Below are 20186 nucleotides of genomic sequence, written 5' to 3'. Positions count from 1 at the left end.
TATCAATCACAGCAATATTATACTGTATAAGATGCCAGAAGGAACTTCCATCAGGACGACATGGCTATCTCACCGAAAAATAGTCTAAATAGATTTTTTCTGTCAAAATCCCTTTTACATATATATATATATATATATATATACAGTATATATATGTATATATATATACATATATATGTATATATATATACATATATATGTATATATATACATATATATATATATATATATCTATATATATGTATATATATGTATATATATCTATATATATATCTATATATATATATATATATATATTATATATATATACAGTATATATATATATATATATATATTATTATGTGACGAACCACTGTGCAAACAATTACCCCTTTACAATGGGCGGTAGTTCTCTTCACACAATAAAATAGAAGTCATATGGGTAGACTTCCAAATTCACTTGTTTCTTATTACGAGTGTATAAGATTGTCGATTATGATCAAATGTATCTTCTTAAAGCTGGTTGCAGACAATCGAAGCACCAATAGCAGGATAATTGGAGGACAGGAACAATAAACTATGTTATAAACAAAACTTTAATCTTACGTTAAATAAAATAATGAAAAAGCACTTCAAAACAACAATAATAAGCAATGCAAAGTGAATGGGTGAGCAAGGTAGATGAATCTCGTGGTGAGAACAATGTATTCTAAAAAAATCAATAAATTTGGGGTTACCTTATAACATGTAAGGTAAGAAAACAGGGATGATTTACAGCAGGAAGGTGAGTGTAACAAAAGATAATGAGAAGAATGGAATGAAGATGGCACTGAAATAAGGTGATGTATTTATAAAGAAAATGGAAAAATAAACATTAGACAAATCAGATATGTTAGCATATGTACAACATATGGGGATATCACTATATATATATATATATATATATATATATACCAAAGCACTTCCCCCAATTTTGGGGGGTAGCCGACATCAAACAAATGAAACAAAGAAGGGGACCTCTCCTCTCTACGTTCCTCCCAGCCTGACATGGGACTCAACCGAGTTCGGCTGGTACTGCTGGGGTGCCACAGCCCACCCTCCCCGGTTATCCATCACAGATGAAGCTTCATAACGCTGAATCCCCTACTGCTGCTATCTCCACGGTCATCCAAGGCACCGGAGGATGCAGCAGGGCCTACCGGAACTGCGTCACAATCGCTCGCCATTCATTCCTATTTCTAGCACACTCTCTTGCCTCTCTCACATCTATCCTCCTATCACCCAGAGCTTCCCTCACTCCATCCATCCACCCAAACCTTGGCCTTCCTCTTGTACTTCTCCCATCAACTCTTGCATTTACCACCTTCTTTAGCAGATAGCCATTTTCCATTCTCTCAACATGGCAAAACCACTTCAACACATTCATATCCACTCTAGCTGCTAACTCATTTCTTACACTCGTTCTCACTCTCACTACTTCGTTCCTAACCCTATCTACTCGAGATACACCAGCCATACACCTTAGACACTTCATCTCAAACACATTCAATTTCTGTCTCTCCGTCACTTTCATTCACCACAACTCCGATCCAAACATCACAGTTGGTATAATCATTTTCTCATACAGAACTCTTTTTACATGCATGCCCAATCCTCTATTTTTTACTACTCCCTTAACTGCCCCCAACAGTTTGCGTCCTTCATTCACTCTCTGACGTACATCTGCTTTCACTCCACCATTTGCTGCAACAACAGACCCAAAGTACTTAAACGATCCACCTCCTCAAGTAACTTTACATTAAACATGACATTCAACCTCGCACCACCTTCCCTTCTCGTACATCTCATAACCTTAGTCTTACCCACATTAACTCTCAACTTCCTTCTCTAACACACCCTTCCAAATTCTGTCACTAATCGACCAAGCTTCTCTTCCACGTCTGCAACCAGTACAGTATCATCTGCAAACAACAACTGATTTACCTCCCATTCAAGGTCATTTTCGTCTACCAGTTTTAATCCTCGTCCAAGCACTCGAGCATTTACCTCTCTCACCACTCCATCAACATACAAGTTAAACAACCACGGTGACATGACACATCCCTGTCTCAGCCCCACTCTCATCGAAAACCAATCGCTCACTTCATTTCCTATTCTAACACATGCTTTATTACCTTTGTAGAAACTTTTCCCTGCTTCCAACAACCTTCCACCAACTCCATATAACCTCATAACATTCCAACTCTATCATACGCTTTCTCCAGATCCATAAGCGCAACATACACCTCCTTACCTTTTGCTAAATATTTCTCGCATATCTGCCTAACTGGAAAAATTTGATTCATACAACCCCTACCTCTTCTAAAACCACCCTGTTCTTCTAAGATTGCATTTTCTGTTTTATCCTTAATGCTATTAATCAGTACTCTACTATACACTTTTCCAACTACACTAAAAAAACTAATACCCCTTGAATTACAACACTCATGCACATCTCCCTTACCCTTATATAGTGGTACAATACACGCACAAACCCAATCTACTGGTACCATTGACAACACAAATCACATATTAAACAATCTCACCAACCATTCAAGTACAGTCACACCCCCTTCCTTCAACATCTCAGCTCTCACACTATTTATACCAGATGCTTTTCCTACTCTCGTTTTATCTAGTGCTCTCCTCAATTCCTCTCTTGTAATCTCTCTCATTCTCATCTCCCATCACCGGCATCTCAACATCTGCAACAGCAACTATATCTGTCTCCCTATTATCCTCGACATTCAGTAAACTTTCAAAATACTCCGCCCACCTTTTCCTTGCCTCCTCTCCTTTCAACAACCTTCCATTTCCATCTTTCACTGTCTCTTCAATTCTTGAACCAGCCTTCCTTACTCTCTTCACTTTTTTCCAAAACTTCTTATTCTCTTCATATGAATGACCCAATCCCTGACCACACCTCAGGACTGCTGCTTTCTTTGCCTCACTTACCTTGCGCTTTACTTCCACATTTTTCTTTCTATATCTTTCATACTTCTCTACACTATTACTCTGCAGCCATTCTTCAAAAGCCCTTATTTTTCTCTTCCACTTTTACCTTCACTCCTTTATTTACCATTCACTACCCTTCCTCATGCTGCCTCCAACAAACTTCTTGCCACACACATCACTTGCAATCCCAACAGTTTCTTTTACTAACTTCCACTCCTCCTCTAAATTACCAGTTTCTCTTACTTTCACTTCGTCATATGCCATTTTCAAACTTTCTTGATGTTTACTTTTTACCCCTGGTTTTATTAGCTCTTCAACCCTCACTAGCTACTTCCAATCGTGAAACAGTACATGGAGTACAAAGAGATCCCAAGGTAGCAGAATTGCCGTATGGTGAATACAGAATTCAACATTAATCTTTCACTTTTAGACACTTTGATTACTATGTATGAGAAGGGAAATGATGCTGATTCAGGTACTTTACCAGTGATCATATGCTTTTATAACCAAACCAAGGGTGGCATTGATAGCTATGTTCAGCCATGTCATACATGCATGTGCACATAAAACACGTAATTAGCCTTTTGACACATTTTATAATTTGTTGGATATAATTGAGGGGATTCCATGGTCCCCTTGAATGGTTCCTCATCAATGGAGAGAGAAACTTTCAAATTCAGGTCATATCTCAAAAATCTATCCTTAGATTTGATGATTCCGCATGTGATGTGTTGTGCTGCAGCAACAACTTTCTCGCATCATTGTGATACAATTAGACAAGTCTTGAATATAGACACACCACAGGAAGAAGCACCAATACCCAATTTCTTAAGTGGAAGGCAGTTTTTGTCCAAGAAAAGTCCAAAAATCAAGAGTCTAGGTAGTAGGTTGGCCAGGGCACCAGCTAGACAGAACTACATTGGATCCCTCTCTCTGGTCACGGTTCACTTTCCCTTTGCCTACACATGCACTGAATAGTCTGGCCTAGTACTTACAGATTCTCTTCTGTCCTCATACACCTGACACCACTGATATTACCAAACAATTCCTCTTCACCCAAGGGGTTAACTACTGCACTGTAATTGTTCATTGGCTACGTTCCTCTTGGTAAGGGTAGAAGAGACTTTAGCTATAGTAAGCAGCTTTTCTAGGAGAAGGACACTCCAAAATCAAAACCATTGTTCTCCAGACCTGGGTAGTGCCAGAGCCTCTGTACCAAGGTCTTCCACTGACTTGGGTTAGACTTCTCTAGCTTGAGGGTATACTCGGGCATACTATTCTATCTAATTTCTCTTCCTCTTGATTTGTTAAAGTTTTTATAGTTTATATAAGAAATATTTATCGTAATGTTACTGTTCATAAAATATTTTATTTTTTCTTGTTTCCTTTCCTCACCGGGCTATTTTTCGTTGCGGCCCCTGGGCTAATAGCATCCTCCTTTTTCTACTAGGGTTGTAGTTTAGCAAGTAATAATAATAATAATAATAACAATAATAATAAAAATAATACTGTGTAGGAAATTCATTTGTTCAGAAAACCAAAAGAAAACGTGCCCAAATTGTTTTGAATACTTATCGTTCTCAATTTTTCCAACCTTTTCCTAATAAAACACCGTATTTCCCGTGTCATAAGACGCACCTTTTTTCACGAAAAATGCCCCCAAATCACCCTGCGTCTCAACACTTAAGAAAAAGTTGTATAAGGGAATTTGACACCCCTCAAGCACTCAACTATTGACATACAAGCACTCAAACTCGCGAGAGATCGAATGTAAACCTACAATTATCATTCATATGTAATAAATTCATTCATTTTTATATTGCACTTCATTTAATGAAGTACAGTAGCAAATTATTTGTTTGTTTTGGTAATTAGCAGATGACTCACAAACCCCATTCTACAAGCAAAGTGGTCCTGTAGCAGAAGACGCTATGACATATTAGTTGTTTATGCAGTATATATCTATTTTGTCATATGTTGTTGATATTTTGTAATAAAGCAATATATTGACGTTGACTTTGTTGCCTGAGTTCCAAAAAAATACAAACAGACAGTTGCTGAACACGACCTTGAAAAAATTTCTCTGTTGGTTGAGTGCCGTATTACCAAGTTAGCAGAAAAGTAATTAGACCTAAAATCACATAAACAGTAGCCAAAGTATTCTACCTAAAATGAATTTCTAGATTTCTTTAATCAAGAATTACATTTTGTGTGAAAATTTACAGGCTATATGAGGAATTTTGGAAATAGTACTAGAATTTTACCTCTTTACCAAAATTTTATGAACCTTTGGCAAAACGGATTTCATGTAAACAACACTTAAAACACCAAACACTATGACTAAACGTTGGTGGTGGAAAATATGACTGGTTTAGTGGTTTCTTATATGAATATGTAAATAAAATTGGGATAATCGGCATATAGCTAATTAATATCAACTTAAACATAATATACTCAAGATAAGAAAAGTTAGTGTGCCAGACAATAATCACGCTAGAGTCCATGACTAAGAGAATTTTAAAATCCTCAATTTTTTTTTTCTAAAACTGCCTTGCTAATTTAAGGTGCGTCTTACCACTTGTAGCGTCTATGACACGGGAAATACGGTATATGTAATTCTTTTGTTTGACATTCATTTGGTTAAACAAAAATAATTAAGACTTCGATTACAAGTATTATTGTCCTGGGGTACACCTATACATCACAGTCGCATTTGTGTTAGGGAAATCAAGGGTAATACTCCAGGGCTAATGGACGGTACCGAGGTGGATTCCTTTTTAAACCAGTTTATAGAGAACCTACTGTCAAGAAATTTGTCCTATTCACATCACAGCCCTTTTCCATTACTTTATACTAAACCATCACTTCAAATACTTTTTTTCAATATTTTACATTAGCAAAGAACATAAAAAACTTAATCTGCACTCATACTTTAACTGATTCCTACTCACATCAGCCTTTAATTTTGTTTTGCTCATTTCATGTTATTTAGATAGGCAATATTATGAGAGGGTATTTCTTCCCTCTCTCCTATCAGCTTTTCCTATTAACAGGATAATCTAGACCACAAGAATAGCATGAAGGCTAACTTTCGAGTTTCATAATAACGATAGATCCACTTCATCACTTCCATATATGTTAGTCATACTGGAAACTTGATAATTAGGTATATCATTCTTGGAGTTAAATGGAATCAAACATGCAAGGTTTTTATCAAAAATATGGAATTGTTATGGATATCAAAATATTTTGGGAACAAGATTAGTTGTGGAAATTTTCCCATACAGTGGTATAGGCCTATTTCCTGTACAGCTAAACAACAGTAGCCATAAGTAAATAAATTGTTTTAATAAAATCCCAATTTGAATACAGTAGAGTATATTATACATGTGGCTTATAAATAATTTACAAATAATTCCCATATAAGTTCTTTTTTATCCAAAGTGAAAATTCTATGCATAGGCCTATCATGTAAATGCAATAAGATTCTTCTTTTACTCAAACATATGAATTGCTCCCATAATGTACTGTTCACTACTTCACATTATGACAAATCAAATAACAGAAAAAAATATTCACCTTCATCAACTTCTGTTCGAGGGGTATCTTCCTTTTTAGTTGCATTGAATTTCTCCCCTGTCTCCAAATCTTCAAAGTCCCCATACAAGTCCTCATCTTCCTCGTCCATTTTTAGAAGTGTTTCAGCATTCTCCCCTTCTTTCCATTCACCGGTCATGAAACAATCTTTGATGCTGTTTTGCAGCTGTGAAAACCCATACAAAACCATTTAAACAATGAAAATTTAAAGCTAACTTGGAATTGAATTTTTAGTTTGAGGAAATAAACTTACAAATATCTATGAAAACTTTAAATAACCAAATAAAGTAATTTTTTAATAATTGAGGTTATTTCACTGAAACCTATCTCAAACAACAAGAATTTCCAGAAACTGGCTTATCCTATTCAACCACTTTTAAAAACCATACTATGTTGTAATAATTATTCGTTCCTACACAAAATACAAACCCAACATTCTTTACATAGGAAGAAATCACCACTAGCAGGCATATGGTTATAAAACTTTATGGGTTACTTTCTGGTTCTATGCAGCAAGGGAACCCTACTCTCTACAGGACCTTCAGAGTTATTTTATCATGTTTATTCAAAGGTACTCAACATTTCATACCGCATATTGCTTGTATATTGTCAAATCCACACTATCGAAGCACTTAAAGAACAATAAAGTCTTCAGTTTCCTACTGAAAGCTTTAATATCTTCAGTCTTTCAAATTTCTGGTGGGAGTTTATTGTATAGTCTCGGGGCCGCATATTTAAAGGCTCTAGAACCTATAGTGGACATGTAAATATTCTAGTGTCAACACAGTTGGTTGGCTGTAATATATATAGCAATTCTCTTAGATATTTTGGACGCCTGGTTCTGATAATTTGATGGGTTATTGTACTGTACATATTTCAAACTCAATTCTCCCTTTGATAGGGAGCTAGTGTAAATGAATTAGTATAGGAGTGATCCTTTCTCGGGGTGAGACACCTTTTATCAGTCTTGGTCCTCTGTTTATCATGTTTTGTAATTCATGAAGTTGTACTTTTGGTAAATTGTAGCAGATGGAGTTAAAGTAGTCAATCCAAGTAATAACAAAGTTTATCTCAAATTTCTTTACAGAATGTTCATCTGGGCACTTCTTTATAGAAGCAATGTTTCTAAGATGATAACCAGCAGTTTTTACTACATTATCTATTTGGGCATTGAAAGACAAGTTACGGTCAAGAGATATGCCTAGATCACGAACTTCACCAGATATAGGGGCAGAATTGATATTTATGTTTATTTGAATATCACTTAAGTTTCTTACCCTGTTTTTCTTTCCAACCACCATAAACTCGGTTTTATTTTCACTTAACTTTAATTGTTTGATTGCCATGCATTTTCTTACTCTGGTAAGAATTCTGTTAAGAGTTTCAGTAGTGTCATCATTTATGGAGAGGTAAAATTGTGTTATCAGTGGTCGTGGGGAGAAGCACTACCCCACCACTCGCTCATACCTTTTTTATTTTGCTCTCATCTGGGGTTGAAGACAGATATCTCCTTCCACTTTCCTAAGTGGCTGTGGCAAATGAAACTTTTTACTCTTGGTTTTATTCCCGGTACGAAACATTAGCATCTAGGGGACATTGTCCTTGAGTTTGAGTTGGAGACTTTATTATATCATGACTCATGACTCCTTTAATTCTTTAGGTTAGCTAAAGGTGAACAATGATCTTTACTTCCTTGGAGTTAATCTTCCCTCAAGTATTAGGATCAGAGAACCTATAAAAAGAAGTCTGTTCCGTTTATGTATGACTATTTGTCGGTAGACACACTAGCAACAAGCATTCTTGAGAGTGCTGTTGATACAACGTTTTCAGCTAGCTCCCACTTGAGAGATATGCTTTAGAATTTGTTCTCTCTGAGCTAGCCAACCCTTCAGGGTTTTTGGATGCAGTCTCTATCATAAAGATGCTGTTCTAACCTAGTAGTTTATCTTCCAGGTGGCTCAGAAACGTTCTTTTATTCCGACACAAGAGCGCTCCAGTTCTTTGGAGCACCCAGAAGACCTTGGCAAGCAGTTTCAGTGACTGATTGCACCGAAGGTGAAGGCTTGTACAAGACATCTCTTGATGCCTCACAATGTGATCCGGCTCACAGTGAGCTTGGATCATATCGCCAAGATGAGGGCTATTCTTCACCCGAGTTTTTTTTTGAAGCATAAGATCTCTTAGAGCCTCGCCTAGTCATGCCTGAGTGTCTACTCGAGGCACGACCAACTAGGGTTGTAGCCTAAGGCTACACTCAGAGGGAAGGAGGGATTACCCTTAAATCTCCACTGGAGACGAGTATCGGTTTATATAATAATTCTAGGAGATAGCTATCTCCACCTGAATTGATAAAACGATACAGGAGGGTAACCAGGGAACATGATTGAAAGTATACTAAAGCCACTAGGCTAGTAGCCTAGTGGTGGGTGAGAATCGACTACCTTAATCGGCGTAACTCTCTCGTATACGATCTCAGAAGAGGAATATTTATATGCAATCAATTTATCTTACACGTATAAATTGCCTAAATAGCTTAATTTAATTGTAATAACACTAGGAATGTCTATTATATCATGCATGAAAGTAAACTAAAACGCCTAGGCTAGGAAGCCTAGTGCAAGCAAGGTTCGGTTACCTAAATCGCCGAAACTATCAAGAATAAAATCGGCATAATATAATTAACTCCTAGCAATGAAGACTGAATAGCTATAAGATATTCATGCTATTAATACCGGGAAAGTCGTTCAGGCTAACTAAATAACTCATGCGTAACGAACGACAGCGCCCATGACGCCTCCGGTTCAGGCAAAAGCTCTCTCACTTAATTTAACCTAATTTCACTGTGAGGCAAGAACTAAAATTTATACAATGTAAAGATCAAATATTCAACTTTCCAGAGGCAGAAGAGGCTGGATATTGCATGGTAAATCCAAAAAGTAGAGCGTACACAAAAGAGCAAAAGGGAAAATCACCGAGTTGCAGCGCTACACTTATAGGAATAAAACATGGCGGCGACGTACAGCGCCATCCGGATACTCAAGGTAGTAACGGAAGAAGGTTATCTTGATAACGGCTTCCCTTCTATTTTTGCCACTTTCCCCTTCGAAGCAAAAACGCTATTTGGGGTGAAGATTGCTGTGTCGTATCAAGATATACGTCCCCTGATATCATGCGATATCCTTAAGAGAAATTTTAAGGATATTCACGCCAGAAGTTAGAATTCTGGAGACCTAAAGGTAAATTCTCTGAGAATATCACTGTAGTCAAATATACCCTAGGAAGCTACTTATAGGAACCTTCCATCAGGATGACATGGCCTGAGCCCAAAAATAATAATTGAATTGCTGTGGAGTTCTAGCGACCTTGGATTTGAGGGTCTTCCATGCTTTGCATATTGATACACTGGCTCTAGAGTAGGAGAGACAATAATTTCTCACAGAATAATTAATGCAATCTCTACTGGGACAAAGAAGAAGCATATATCCATCAAAAAGAGAGATGGATCTCTTATAACAGCAGAAGATGAAGAAAGGCAATGTTGGATGGAACACTTAAGTGAGGTCATGAATAGGAGATATTAAGAGAATAATTTGATTGATATACCTGAAGCTATCATTAAAAAACTCAACAGATGGAAAGCCCCTGGAAATATTGGAATAACTGCTGAGATGATATTGGCCAAAAGTGAAGTGACTCCCAGGATACTTGCAAGATTATTTTGTAGAATGGCAAAACCTGAAAAATGGGAGTTAGGAGTGTTGGCGCAAAAAAAAAAAAAAAAAAAAAAAAATCTGACCGATTGCAATAATTACAGAAGTATCATACTTACGTCAATTGTCATGAAAATATATAGTATGCTTATTCTAAAGAGATTAGAGAGAAAGATTGAAGAAAAGCCGAGAGATGAACAAGCAGGATTTAGAAAAGGTAGAAGTGGTACTGACCAAATTTTCATTTTAAGACATGTGGTACAGCAATGTGTAGAATATAGAAATCCAATTTTGATGGCATTTGTAGACTATGAAAAAGCCTTTGATAGCATGCAACAACCAACTTGGTGGAGAGTCCTGTGTTACTATGGTTCTTCTGAAATATGCAAATTTGATTAAGTCTGTTCATGAGCATAGCAAGTGCAAAGTTAATGTTAAAGGATTCCTATCAAATTAATTTCCAGTGAACAGTGAAGTACTCAAAGGAATGTGTTGTCACCCATGTTGTTTATTCTCTTCATGGATTTTGTAAGCCATAGAACAGTAGGGGATGGTGGAGAAGGATTGGAGTGGATTGGTAATAGGAAATTAGCTGATCTAGAGTATGCTGATGATGCTGTCCTTATTAGCAACACCACAGAACTTCCAAAGCTTGCTTACCAGAATGCATGAAATATCACGAGGCTAGGCTCATGATGAATAGAAGGACAGAGATGATGAGAAAGAATATGTAATGGAAGATGAAATATCATTGGAATGGGAAGGAATTAATGAGGTGGAATCATTCAAATATTTAGGAGCTACGATCTCTAATACAGGATCTTTAGAATTTGAGTTTAATGATAAATTGAAGCAAATCAGATCAGACAATGGGTAGGTTAAGTGAAATTTGGAAATCAAATTGCTTGAAATTACATATAAAATCAGGCTATATATCAGTATAGTAAGATCGGTGTTACTGTATGGACTTCGGTCGTGGTATGACAATGAAACAATATCCAACATATTTTAGATTTAAGAACAAAGTCCTCAGAAGAATATTGGATTAGAAATGAAACTATAAGAGAGATTACTAGAGTGCCATAAGTGGATGAGATCATGGTGAGGGGCAGATGGAGATGGTTTGAGCATGGTCTTTGCACTCCCCAAGAGAGATTAGTTCACCAAGCTTTCAACTGGGCTCCTCAAGGCACTAGAAGAGTTGGAAGGCCCAGGCCTACATGGCTGAGGACTATGAAATATGAAGTAGATGATGACGAATGGAGAAGTATTGATTTAAAAGCTCAAGATACAGACAACTGGCAAAATCTAACCGAGGCCCTTTGCATCAATACACGTAGGAGGAAATGATGATGATGATTTGTGTTATATTAGATTCCCTGTTTGAGTCTTTCACAGGAAAGTATTTAGACACCACACAGCACATCCTCAAAAATAGGTTTTTCTTTCATCAAAGCCCCCCCTTTTTTTTAGAATCATAAAAATCATGGCTGTTGTACAATTGTTCTATACATTTTCGTCAGGTTTAAAGGTTTAAAGGTCGCTCATGAATGGAATGAATTAACTAGGTGTGTAGAAGGACTGGGTAGAAGGAATTATGTAGTTGTCATGGGTGACTTAAATGCTAGAGTGGGCGCTGCAGAGGTAGAAGGTGTCATTGGGAAGTATGGTGTACCAGGTGAAAATGAGAGTGGTGAGAGACTGGTAGATATGTGTGTTGAGCAAGAGATGGTGATAAGTAATAGTTTTTTCAAAAAGAAAGATAAAAATAAGTATACATGGGTAAGAGTGGCAAATGGAAGAGTAGTAGAAAGGGCATTAATGGATTATGTGTTGATAACTAAAAGAATGTTTGGAAGATTGAAAGACGTGCACGTGTTTAGGGGTATGGCTAACGGTATGTCTGATCATTTTTTGGTGGAAGGAAAATTAGTTGTAGCAAAAGAATGGGGGAAGAGAGTAGGTGGATGTAAAAGGGAGGTAGTGAGGGGGTAAAAAGTAAATATCAGGAAAGGTTGAAAATGATATAAGACGAAGTGAAAGTAAGAGAAACTGGTAATTTAGAGGAGGAGTGGAAGTTAGTAAAAGAAAATTTTGTTAGGATTGCAAGTGATGTGTGTGGAAAGAAGGTTGTTGGAGGCAGCATGAGGAATGGCAGTGAAAGGTGGAATGAAGGAGTGAAGGTAAAAGTGGAAGAGAAAAAGAGGGCTTTTGAAGAATGGCTGCAGAGTAATAGTACAGAGAAGTATAAAAAATATAAAGAGAAAAATGTGGAAGTACAGCACAAGGTACGTGAGGCAAAGAGGGTAGCTGACTTGAGGTGGGGTCAGGGATTGGGTCGTTCATATGAAAAGAATAAGAAGTTTTGAAAAGAAGTGAAGAGAGTAAGGAAGGATGGTTCAAGAATTGAAGAGATAGTGAAAGATGGAAATGGAAGGTTGTTAAAAGGAGAGGAGGCAAGGAAAAATGGGCGGAATATTTTGAAAGTTTACTGAATGTTGAGGATAATAGGGAGGCAGATATAATTGCTGTTGCAGGTGTTGAGGTGCCAGTGATGGGAGATGAGAATGAGAGAGAGATTACAATAGATGAAGTGAGGAGAGCACAGGATGAAACGAGAGTAGGAAAAGCATCTGGTATGGATGGTGTGAAAGCTGAGATGTTGAAGGAGGGGGGTGTGACTGTACTTGAATGGTTGGTGAGATTGTTTAATATGTGTTTTGTGTTGTCAATGGTACCAGTAGATTGGGTTTGTGCATGTATTGTACCACTATATAAGGGTAAGGGAGATGTGCATGAGTGTTGTAATTCAAGAGGTATTAGTTTGTTAAGCGTAGTTGGAAAAGTGTATGGTAGAGTATTGATTAATAGGATCAAGGATAAAAGAGAGAATGCAATCTTGGAAATACAGGGTGGTTTTAGAAGAGGTAGGGGTTGTATGAATCAGATTTTTACAGTTAGGCAGATATGCGAGAAATATTTAGCAAAAGGTAAGGAGGTGTATGTTGCGTTTATGGATCTGGAGAAAGCGTATGATAGAGTTGATAGGGAAGCAATGCGGAATGTGATGAGGTTATATGGAGTTGGTGGAAGGTTGTTGCAAGCAGTGAAAAGTTTCTACAAAGGTAGTAAAGCATGTGTTAGGATAGGAAATGAAGTGAGTGATTGGTTTCCGGTGAGAGTGGAGCTGAGACAGGGATGTGTGATGTTGCCGTGGTTGTTTAACTTGTATGTTGATGGAGTGGTGAGAGAGGTGAATGCTTGAGTGCTTGGACGAGGATTAAAACTGGTAGACGAGAATGACCATGAATGGGAGGTAAATCAGTTGTTGTTTGCGGATGATACTGTACTGATTGCAGACACAGAAGAGAAGCTTGGACGATTAGTGACAGAATTTGGAAGTGTGTGTGAGAGAAGGAAGTTGAGAGTTAATGTGGGTAAGAGTAAGGTTATGAGATGTACGAGAAGGGAAGGTGGTGCAAGGTTGAATGTCATGTTGAATGGAGAGTTACTTGCGGAGGTGGATCAGTTTAAGTACTTGGGGTCTGTTGTTGCAGCAAATGGTGGAGTGGAAGCAGATGTACGTCAGAGAGTGAATGAAGGTTGCAAAGTGTTGGGGGCAATTAAGGGAGTAGTAAAAAATAGAGGGTTGGGCATGAATGTAAAGAGAGTTCTATATGAGAAAGTGATTGTACCAACTGTGATGTATGGATCGGAGTTGTGGGGAATGAAAGTGATGGAGAGACAGAAATTGAATGTGTTTGAGATGAAGTGTCTAAGGAGTATGGCTGGTGTATCTCGAGTAGATAGGGTTAGGAACGAAGTGGTGAGAGTGAGAACGGGTGTAAGAAATGAGTTAGCAGCTAGAGTGGATATGAATGTGTTGAGGTGGTTTGGCCATGTTGAGAGAATGGAAAATGGATGTCTGCTAAAAAAGGTGATGAATGCAAGAGTTGATGGGAGAAGTACAAGAGGAAGGCCAAGGTATAGGTGGATGGATGGAGTGAAGGAAGCTCTGGGTGATAGGAGGATAGATGTCAGCGAGGCAATTGAGCGTGCTAGAAATAGGAATGAATGGCGAGCGATTGCTGCCTCCGATGCCTTAGATGACCGCGGAGGTAGCAGCAGTAGGGGATTCAGCATTATGAAGCTTCATCTGTGGTGGATAATGTGGGAGGGTGGGCTGTGACACCCTAGCAGTACCAGCTGAACTCGGTTGAGTCCCTTGTTAGGCTGGGAGGAACGTAGAGAGTAGAGGTCCCCTTTTTGTTTTTGTTTCTTTGTTAATGTCGGCTACCCCCCAAAATTGGGGTAGGTGCCATGGTATATGTATGTATGTATGTGATGAATGGCAGAGGCAAGGGACAGTGACATTACCCTAGTAATCAGGACAATGCCCTAGAGACTGACCATATATTATATGATTAGCGCCCAAGCCTCCTCTCCACCCAAGCTAGGACCAGGGACGGCCAGGCAGTGGCTGCTGATGACTCAGCAGATAGACCTATAGGCTCCCCCAAACCCCCCAACCTTAGCTCACAAGGATGGTAAGGTTGCAAACACTAATGGCACTAACGAGTCTGAGCGGGACTCGAACTCCCAACCGGCAAACACTAGGCAGAGACGTTACCAATCAGACCACAGCAACCTCATACCGTACCATGTTCATGCTTCTGCGATTATTTCCTTTTTCACTTCTATGGTAATCCTCATTTTCTTACCTTCTTTCTTAATCATCTTGGGGGCCTTTGTCCTAATGTTATACAGAATAATGCTGTTAACTTTACAAGTTAGCACAAAATGCCTTTATAATGAACAATAGTGATCACGACTCAGCAAAAAACCGGTCCAAAGATGCTCGCATGAAATGATGCTCATATGAGTGAAGCTAGAAGACTGGAAGAGTCTGAGGTTCTGAGTAAAGGGAGTGAGCAAATGTGAGACAAAATTGAGTGGCGTATGGGTACTGTGTGACATGCAATACCCGTAACACAATTCTAATTTGTATGCTCATAATCAAAGTTACTCATAACATTTGGTACAACTATACCTTGTTAACGATTTAACAGACATTCCAGGTCTCACTGAAATTATCTACTATCTAAAGGACAAAGGTTTTCATTTGAAAGAGAACAAATTAACACTATATTATCACTAATTTAACTTCATTTACATTCTATGTTAACAAAATTCTTTTACTCACAAAAATTACAGTAACATACCTCTTCAACATTCCAATCTCTCATTACATGTGGTGTATAACGAGAGGTATCAATGTCATCCATTAAAGCTCTTTTGGACAACAAACCAGACTTTTTCTTGGGTTTTGATGATGTTCGTTGGAAAATACCACCAACAGATTCGTCTTCACTTTCTGAGCCACTCTCATCCTCTTTTACTGGAAAAAAAAAATCTAGTTAAAACTGTAGCCTTTATACATATTCTGATTTTGAAATCCACATAAATATTATTAGGCCTAGTCAACATTTAAGACAATGTAATATTTTCATTAAAAGAACAAGATGTCTCTATTCTTTAAACATTAACATTTCCACAACACATGCAATAGAACAGCAAAATAGAAAATGCATCCTAGAAGTCCTTTTATTCAACTAACAGGCTAGAATAAAAAACATTCACTTTACACCTGCCTCAAGTAAATGAAGTGTAAACATAAGCTGCTACATGAGGGTTGATAAATTCGGAGATAATTTGTATTTTTCCTAACGATACAAACCTTTCGCTATTTATTAGGGGTATTTACTTTTGGCGAAGCTGAAAGAACGAGCCATTAAAATTTAGCGAGGGTTAACTACCCCAGAGTGGCCACTCTCGCAAACGAGAGAGGCGATCACTTCGCAGGAGAGACTTGCCTTGGACTTTGCTCCGCCCCCCGAAGGAAGGGGTGACTCGGCAAGGGGGGAGCGTAGTCTAGGCGAAGAAACAGCAACAGCAGTCAGTGTCGATGTGAAGTGATGAAGATAATGAAGAGAAGCTCTCACTCGGAAGAGAGAACAACTCAACACCTGAGGAGGAAAACTCTCCCTCAGAAGGGAAAGTACTCCAACCCCTGGGGAAGGACCTCCAGGCAGTGCTCTGTTTCCCATCAACAAGCCTTGTTCAAGTTGAAGATCTGCAATAAATGCTGCCTGAGGACACATAGCCAGAGCAAGTTTTTCGAAGATGGAGTGCTGATCAGGAGCTGCCACGAGCGTAGGAGGACAGGAAATGACGGCACAATGATAGCAGATTCCCCAGGTACGAACGACACTGCTCTACTTTGTTGGCTCTCTTAGTCGAACGAAGGAGAACAGCTTTGATGAGGAAAAATAAATTATGTAACAAAATATTCCATTGGGAGGAGCACCTAGTCCGTGGAGGGAAAAGTGTCCACTGAGAGGACAGACACAAAATAAGGACTGCGCACTCCCTTCCCCGGCCGACATCGTCGGGAGAAGGAGAGCTGCAGCATAAAAACTTTAATAAAACAAGAATTAGAATGATTTAATTCAGCTAAAAATATTCACTAATCAGAAGAACCATTGGACCCTCCGGTGGGAAGGGTTCCCCGCGAAGAAGCTAAAAAGTTAACTTACAAATAATCATAATTTCACTTAAATAATGAGGAAACCAATCGGAAGCGCAACCTAACCCGTGAACGGGGAAGGTGCTCCCCCCGCACAGTATACTGTTGAACGCCGATAAAAGGTGAACGGCGATGTCTATGAGAAAGAGTAAGACTGAAGTCAAGCTCTGAAAAAGGCTGTACTCCCTTCCCCCAGTAGATTCCATGCAGAGGGGAATGCGATGATAACAGATGAAAATAGGAGGGTCCAAACAATGACGATTCCCCTGGAAAAGCAGAATGCTATGAGCCCAGGGGCTCCAACAGGGAAACCAAGAAAAATAAAATATCTCAAGAGTAACAACATTAAAATAAATATCTCCTATATAAACTAAACAAACTTTAACAAAACAAGAGGAAGAGAAATAGGATAGAATAATATGCCCGAGTGTACCTTCAAGCATGAGAACTCTAACCCAAGACAGTGGAAGACCATGGTACAGAGGCTTTGGCACTACACAAAACTAGAGAACAAGGGTTTGATTTTGGACTGTCCGTTTCCCAGAAGAGTTGCTTACCATAGCTAGAGTCTCTCTTCTACCCTTACCAAGAGGAAAGTGGCCACCGAACAATTACAGTGCAGTAGTTAACCCCTTGAGAGAAATAGAATTGGTTGTAAACTCAGTGTTGTTAGGAGTATGAGAACAGAGGAGAATATGTAAAGAATAGGCCAAACTATTGTGTGTGTGTGTAGGAAAAGGGAAAATGAACCGTAACCAGAGAGAAAGATCCAATATAGTACTGTCTGGCCAGTCAAAAGACCCCATAACTCTCTAGCGGTAGTGTCTCAATGGGTGGCTGGTGCCCTGGAATTGAAAAGATACAACACCACTCAATGTTGCAATTTCTTTATTTACGAAACAGCATATACTTCGAATAGACTTCCAGCAGATGTAGTAAATAGTAACAGGGTTTTAAAATTTATAGATGCTTTCTGTGCAAAGATCTGACAGTAAATTTAGTCATCTGGGAGAGCTTTAAACGTTATAGAGGCAGTTTGAGCACAGCAAACAAGTTCAAGAATAAGTTGGACAAAATCCTAAGAACTCTCTAAATGCTTTTAAACTAAATCGCTCTACCAAAGAGCAAATGGAGTCTCCGCAGAGGGACTAAAAAGTCTTTGAGACATCCATAACTCCTTGTAAAACCAACAAACAAGCAAACACACACACACACACACACACTCTCTCTCTCTCTCTCTCTCTCTCTCTCTCCTCTCTCTCAGTAGATTCAATAGTAGAAAATATAGAGAAAAAATCTTCTGATAGACAACCAGGAGGGTTTTAGACAAGAGATGTGTGACAAATCTTTTGGAATTTTTCCACATGTTTAGCATTTATGACAAAAACAGGGCAATAGACATCATATACCTAAACTTTCAAAAGGATTTTGACAAAGTTCCTCTTAAAAAATTAATGGTCTAAATTAGAGCTTTAGGCATCACTGACGAGCCAGCCGAATGGATCGAAGATTGGCTACCAAACAGAATATAGAATTGTAATTAATGGAGAAGCTTTTGAGTGGGTAGCTGTTAGAAGTGGAGTACCTCAAGGATCCGTCCTTGGACCATACCTATTTCTGATCTACATTAACAACATAGATTTATGATTAAATAGTAAAGTAGTCAAATTTGCCGGTGATACTAAATTAGGCATAAACGCTGCGAACCTAGAAGATGTAGAAGCCTTAACCTGTTCAGCGTCCCCCCTGGACCAGGTTGCCGCTAACGTACCGTCACGCTTTCTTTGCCCTGAGCGGTCATTTCACTAATGATAATTTTTCAAAGTTAATATAATTTCTTTATGCTTATAATTCATATTTATAGTTAAAAGTAGAGATATTAATCAAATGGTGGAATAAAAAAAAACAATTAATACTATTATTTAATTTCAAAAGGCTACATAATACTGAATATTCTAATGGGTTCTTTTTATCTTCAATCGTAAATCTTACGTCAGGATCAGCAATATAAGCAAAGGGACAAGTCTCCCCCCCCCCCTCTCTCTCTCTCTCTCTCTCTCTCGGCGTTTCCTTTCCTATATAGTTTTGTGAAATCTCGTTGTCCAGTCATTCGGCAATGAGAAGTCATTTTCGCTCTCGGCATCGAAAGAAAACTCTGTTTCTTCAATATCCTCATCATTGGAGGATTCAGAACTAGTGCTCTCATTATCAAACAGGTTATCATTATCAAAATCCTCAACAAAAATATCATTTATTTCATCTAAAGAAATAACCCTCACCTTTAGATCGCTCATTGTAAAAGGAACAACAAACAACCTTATTCGCATAAACGCCCGAAGCGCACTGAAAGGAAACCAGTTTTCTAACATCAAGCTACCTTCAGAAAAATAGTTGCCAGACATCATATAAGGTTCTATTTACAGCCCCCATATGCTGAGAGTGTTGCCAAGTGGTGATCCTATACTTACTATACGAGTAAACGTATTATCACGAGACTGACGACTTGATAAAGGCAGTTAAAGTCATGAACGGAATATGCAGTTGAAGGCGGTACCGAGTAGATCGTGGTGAACGGTTTATCACGTGGGTGACGCTTAACAGGTTAAGAGAGGATCTAATGAAGCTAAGAGAATGGTCCATAAATGGTGAATGCCTTTCAAATGTGGTAAATATAAATTCATGCATATAGGTTATAGAAACCAACCATCAGATTACTCACATCTAGGTAATGAAAAAGTAAGTGTGAACCAGGAGGAAGATCTCGGTATTATTATCAGCAAGGATTTAAAGTTCACAAAACAGAGCATAAAAGCTGAAACAAAAGCACAAAAACTAATAGGTTACATGGAGAGAATTCAAATACAGAAACAAAGACACTGTACTACAGCTGTACACATCAAAAGTAAGACCCCATCTAGAATACGGAATCCAATTCTGGGCTCCAAGTATTCAGGATATAGATAGATTGGAAGAAGTACAAGCTAGGGACACCAAACTAGTCCCAACACTAGGGCAATTTGAATATAGACGGAGGATAGAACGTTTGAACTTTTTTTATCTACAAACTCAACGACTAAGGGGACAGTTAATAGAGGCATTCAAAATTCTTAAAGGAATAACAAATGTAGATAACAACAACCTATTCACGCTTAGCACAAATCAGTCTAGAGGTAACGGATACAAACTGGAATTGAAATGATATAACACCACTCAATATGGCAATTTCTTTACATACAAAATAGTAAATACATGTAATAGACTTCCAGCAGATGTAGTAAACAGTAAACCAGTAAACAAATTCAAGAATAAGTTTGACAAGA

The 20186-nt window shown here is 38.2% G+C and overlaps 1 protein-coding gene across 2 annotated transcripts in view; it reads right to left on the bottom strand.

Annotated features, from left to right (window-relative positions):
• LOC137653751 (ribosome biogenesis protein BMS1 homolog) overlaps positions 1-20186 on the bottom strand; it is a 254922-nt gene that overhangs the window by 90696 nt on the left and 144040 nt on the right. For both annotated transcript variants that reach the window (XM_068387387.1, XM_068387378.1), the window contains 2 exons: positions 15503-15678; positions 6553-6736 (listed from right to left, as the gene is read on the bottom strand). In XM_068387387.1, the coding sequence (XP_068243488.1) occupies positions 6553-6736; positions 15503-15678 (360 nt within the window). The remainder of the gene's footprint in view (positions 1-6552; positions 6737-15502; positions 15679-20186) is intronic.

The sequence above is a fragment of the Palaemon carinicauda genome, chromosome 1, assembly GCF_036898095.1.
Source record: "Palaemon carinicauda isolate YSFRI2023 chromosome 1, ASM3689809v2, whole genome shotgun sequence".
NCBI lineage: Eukaryota > Metazoa > Arthropoda > Malacostraca > Decapoda > Palaemonidae > Palaemon > Palaemon carinicauda.
Note: the sequence above shows the minus strand (reverse complement) of the source record. Positions and strands in the feature narration are given on the sequence as shown.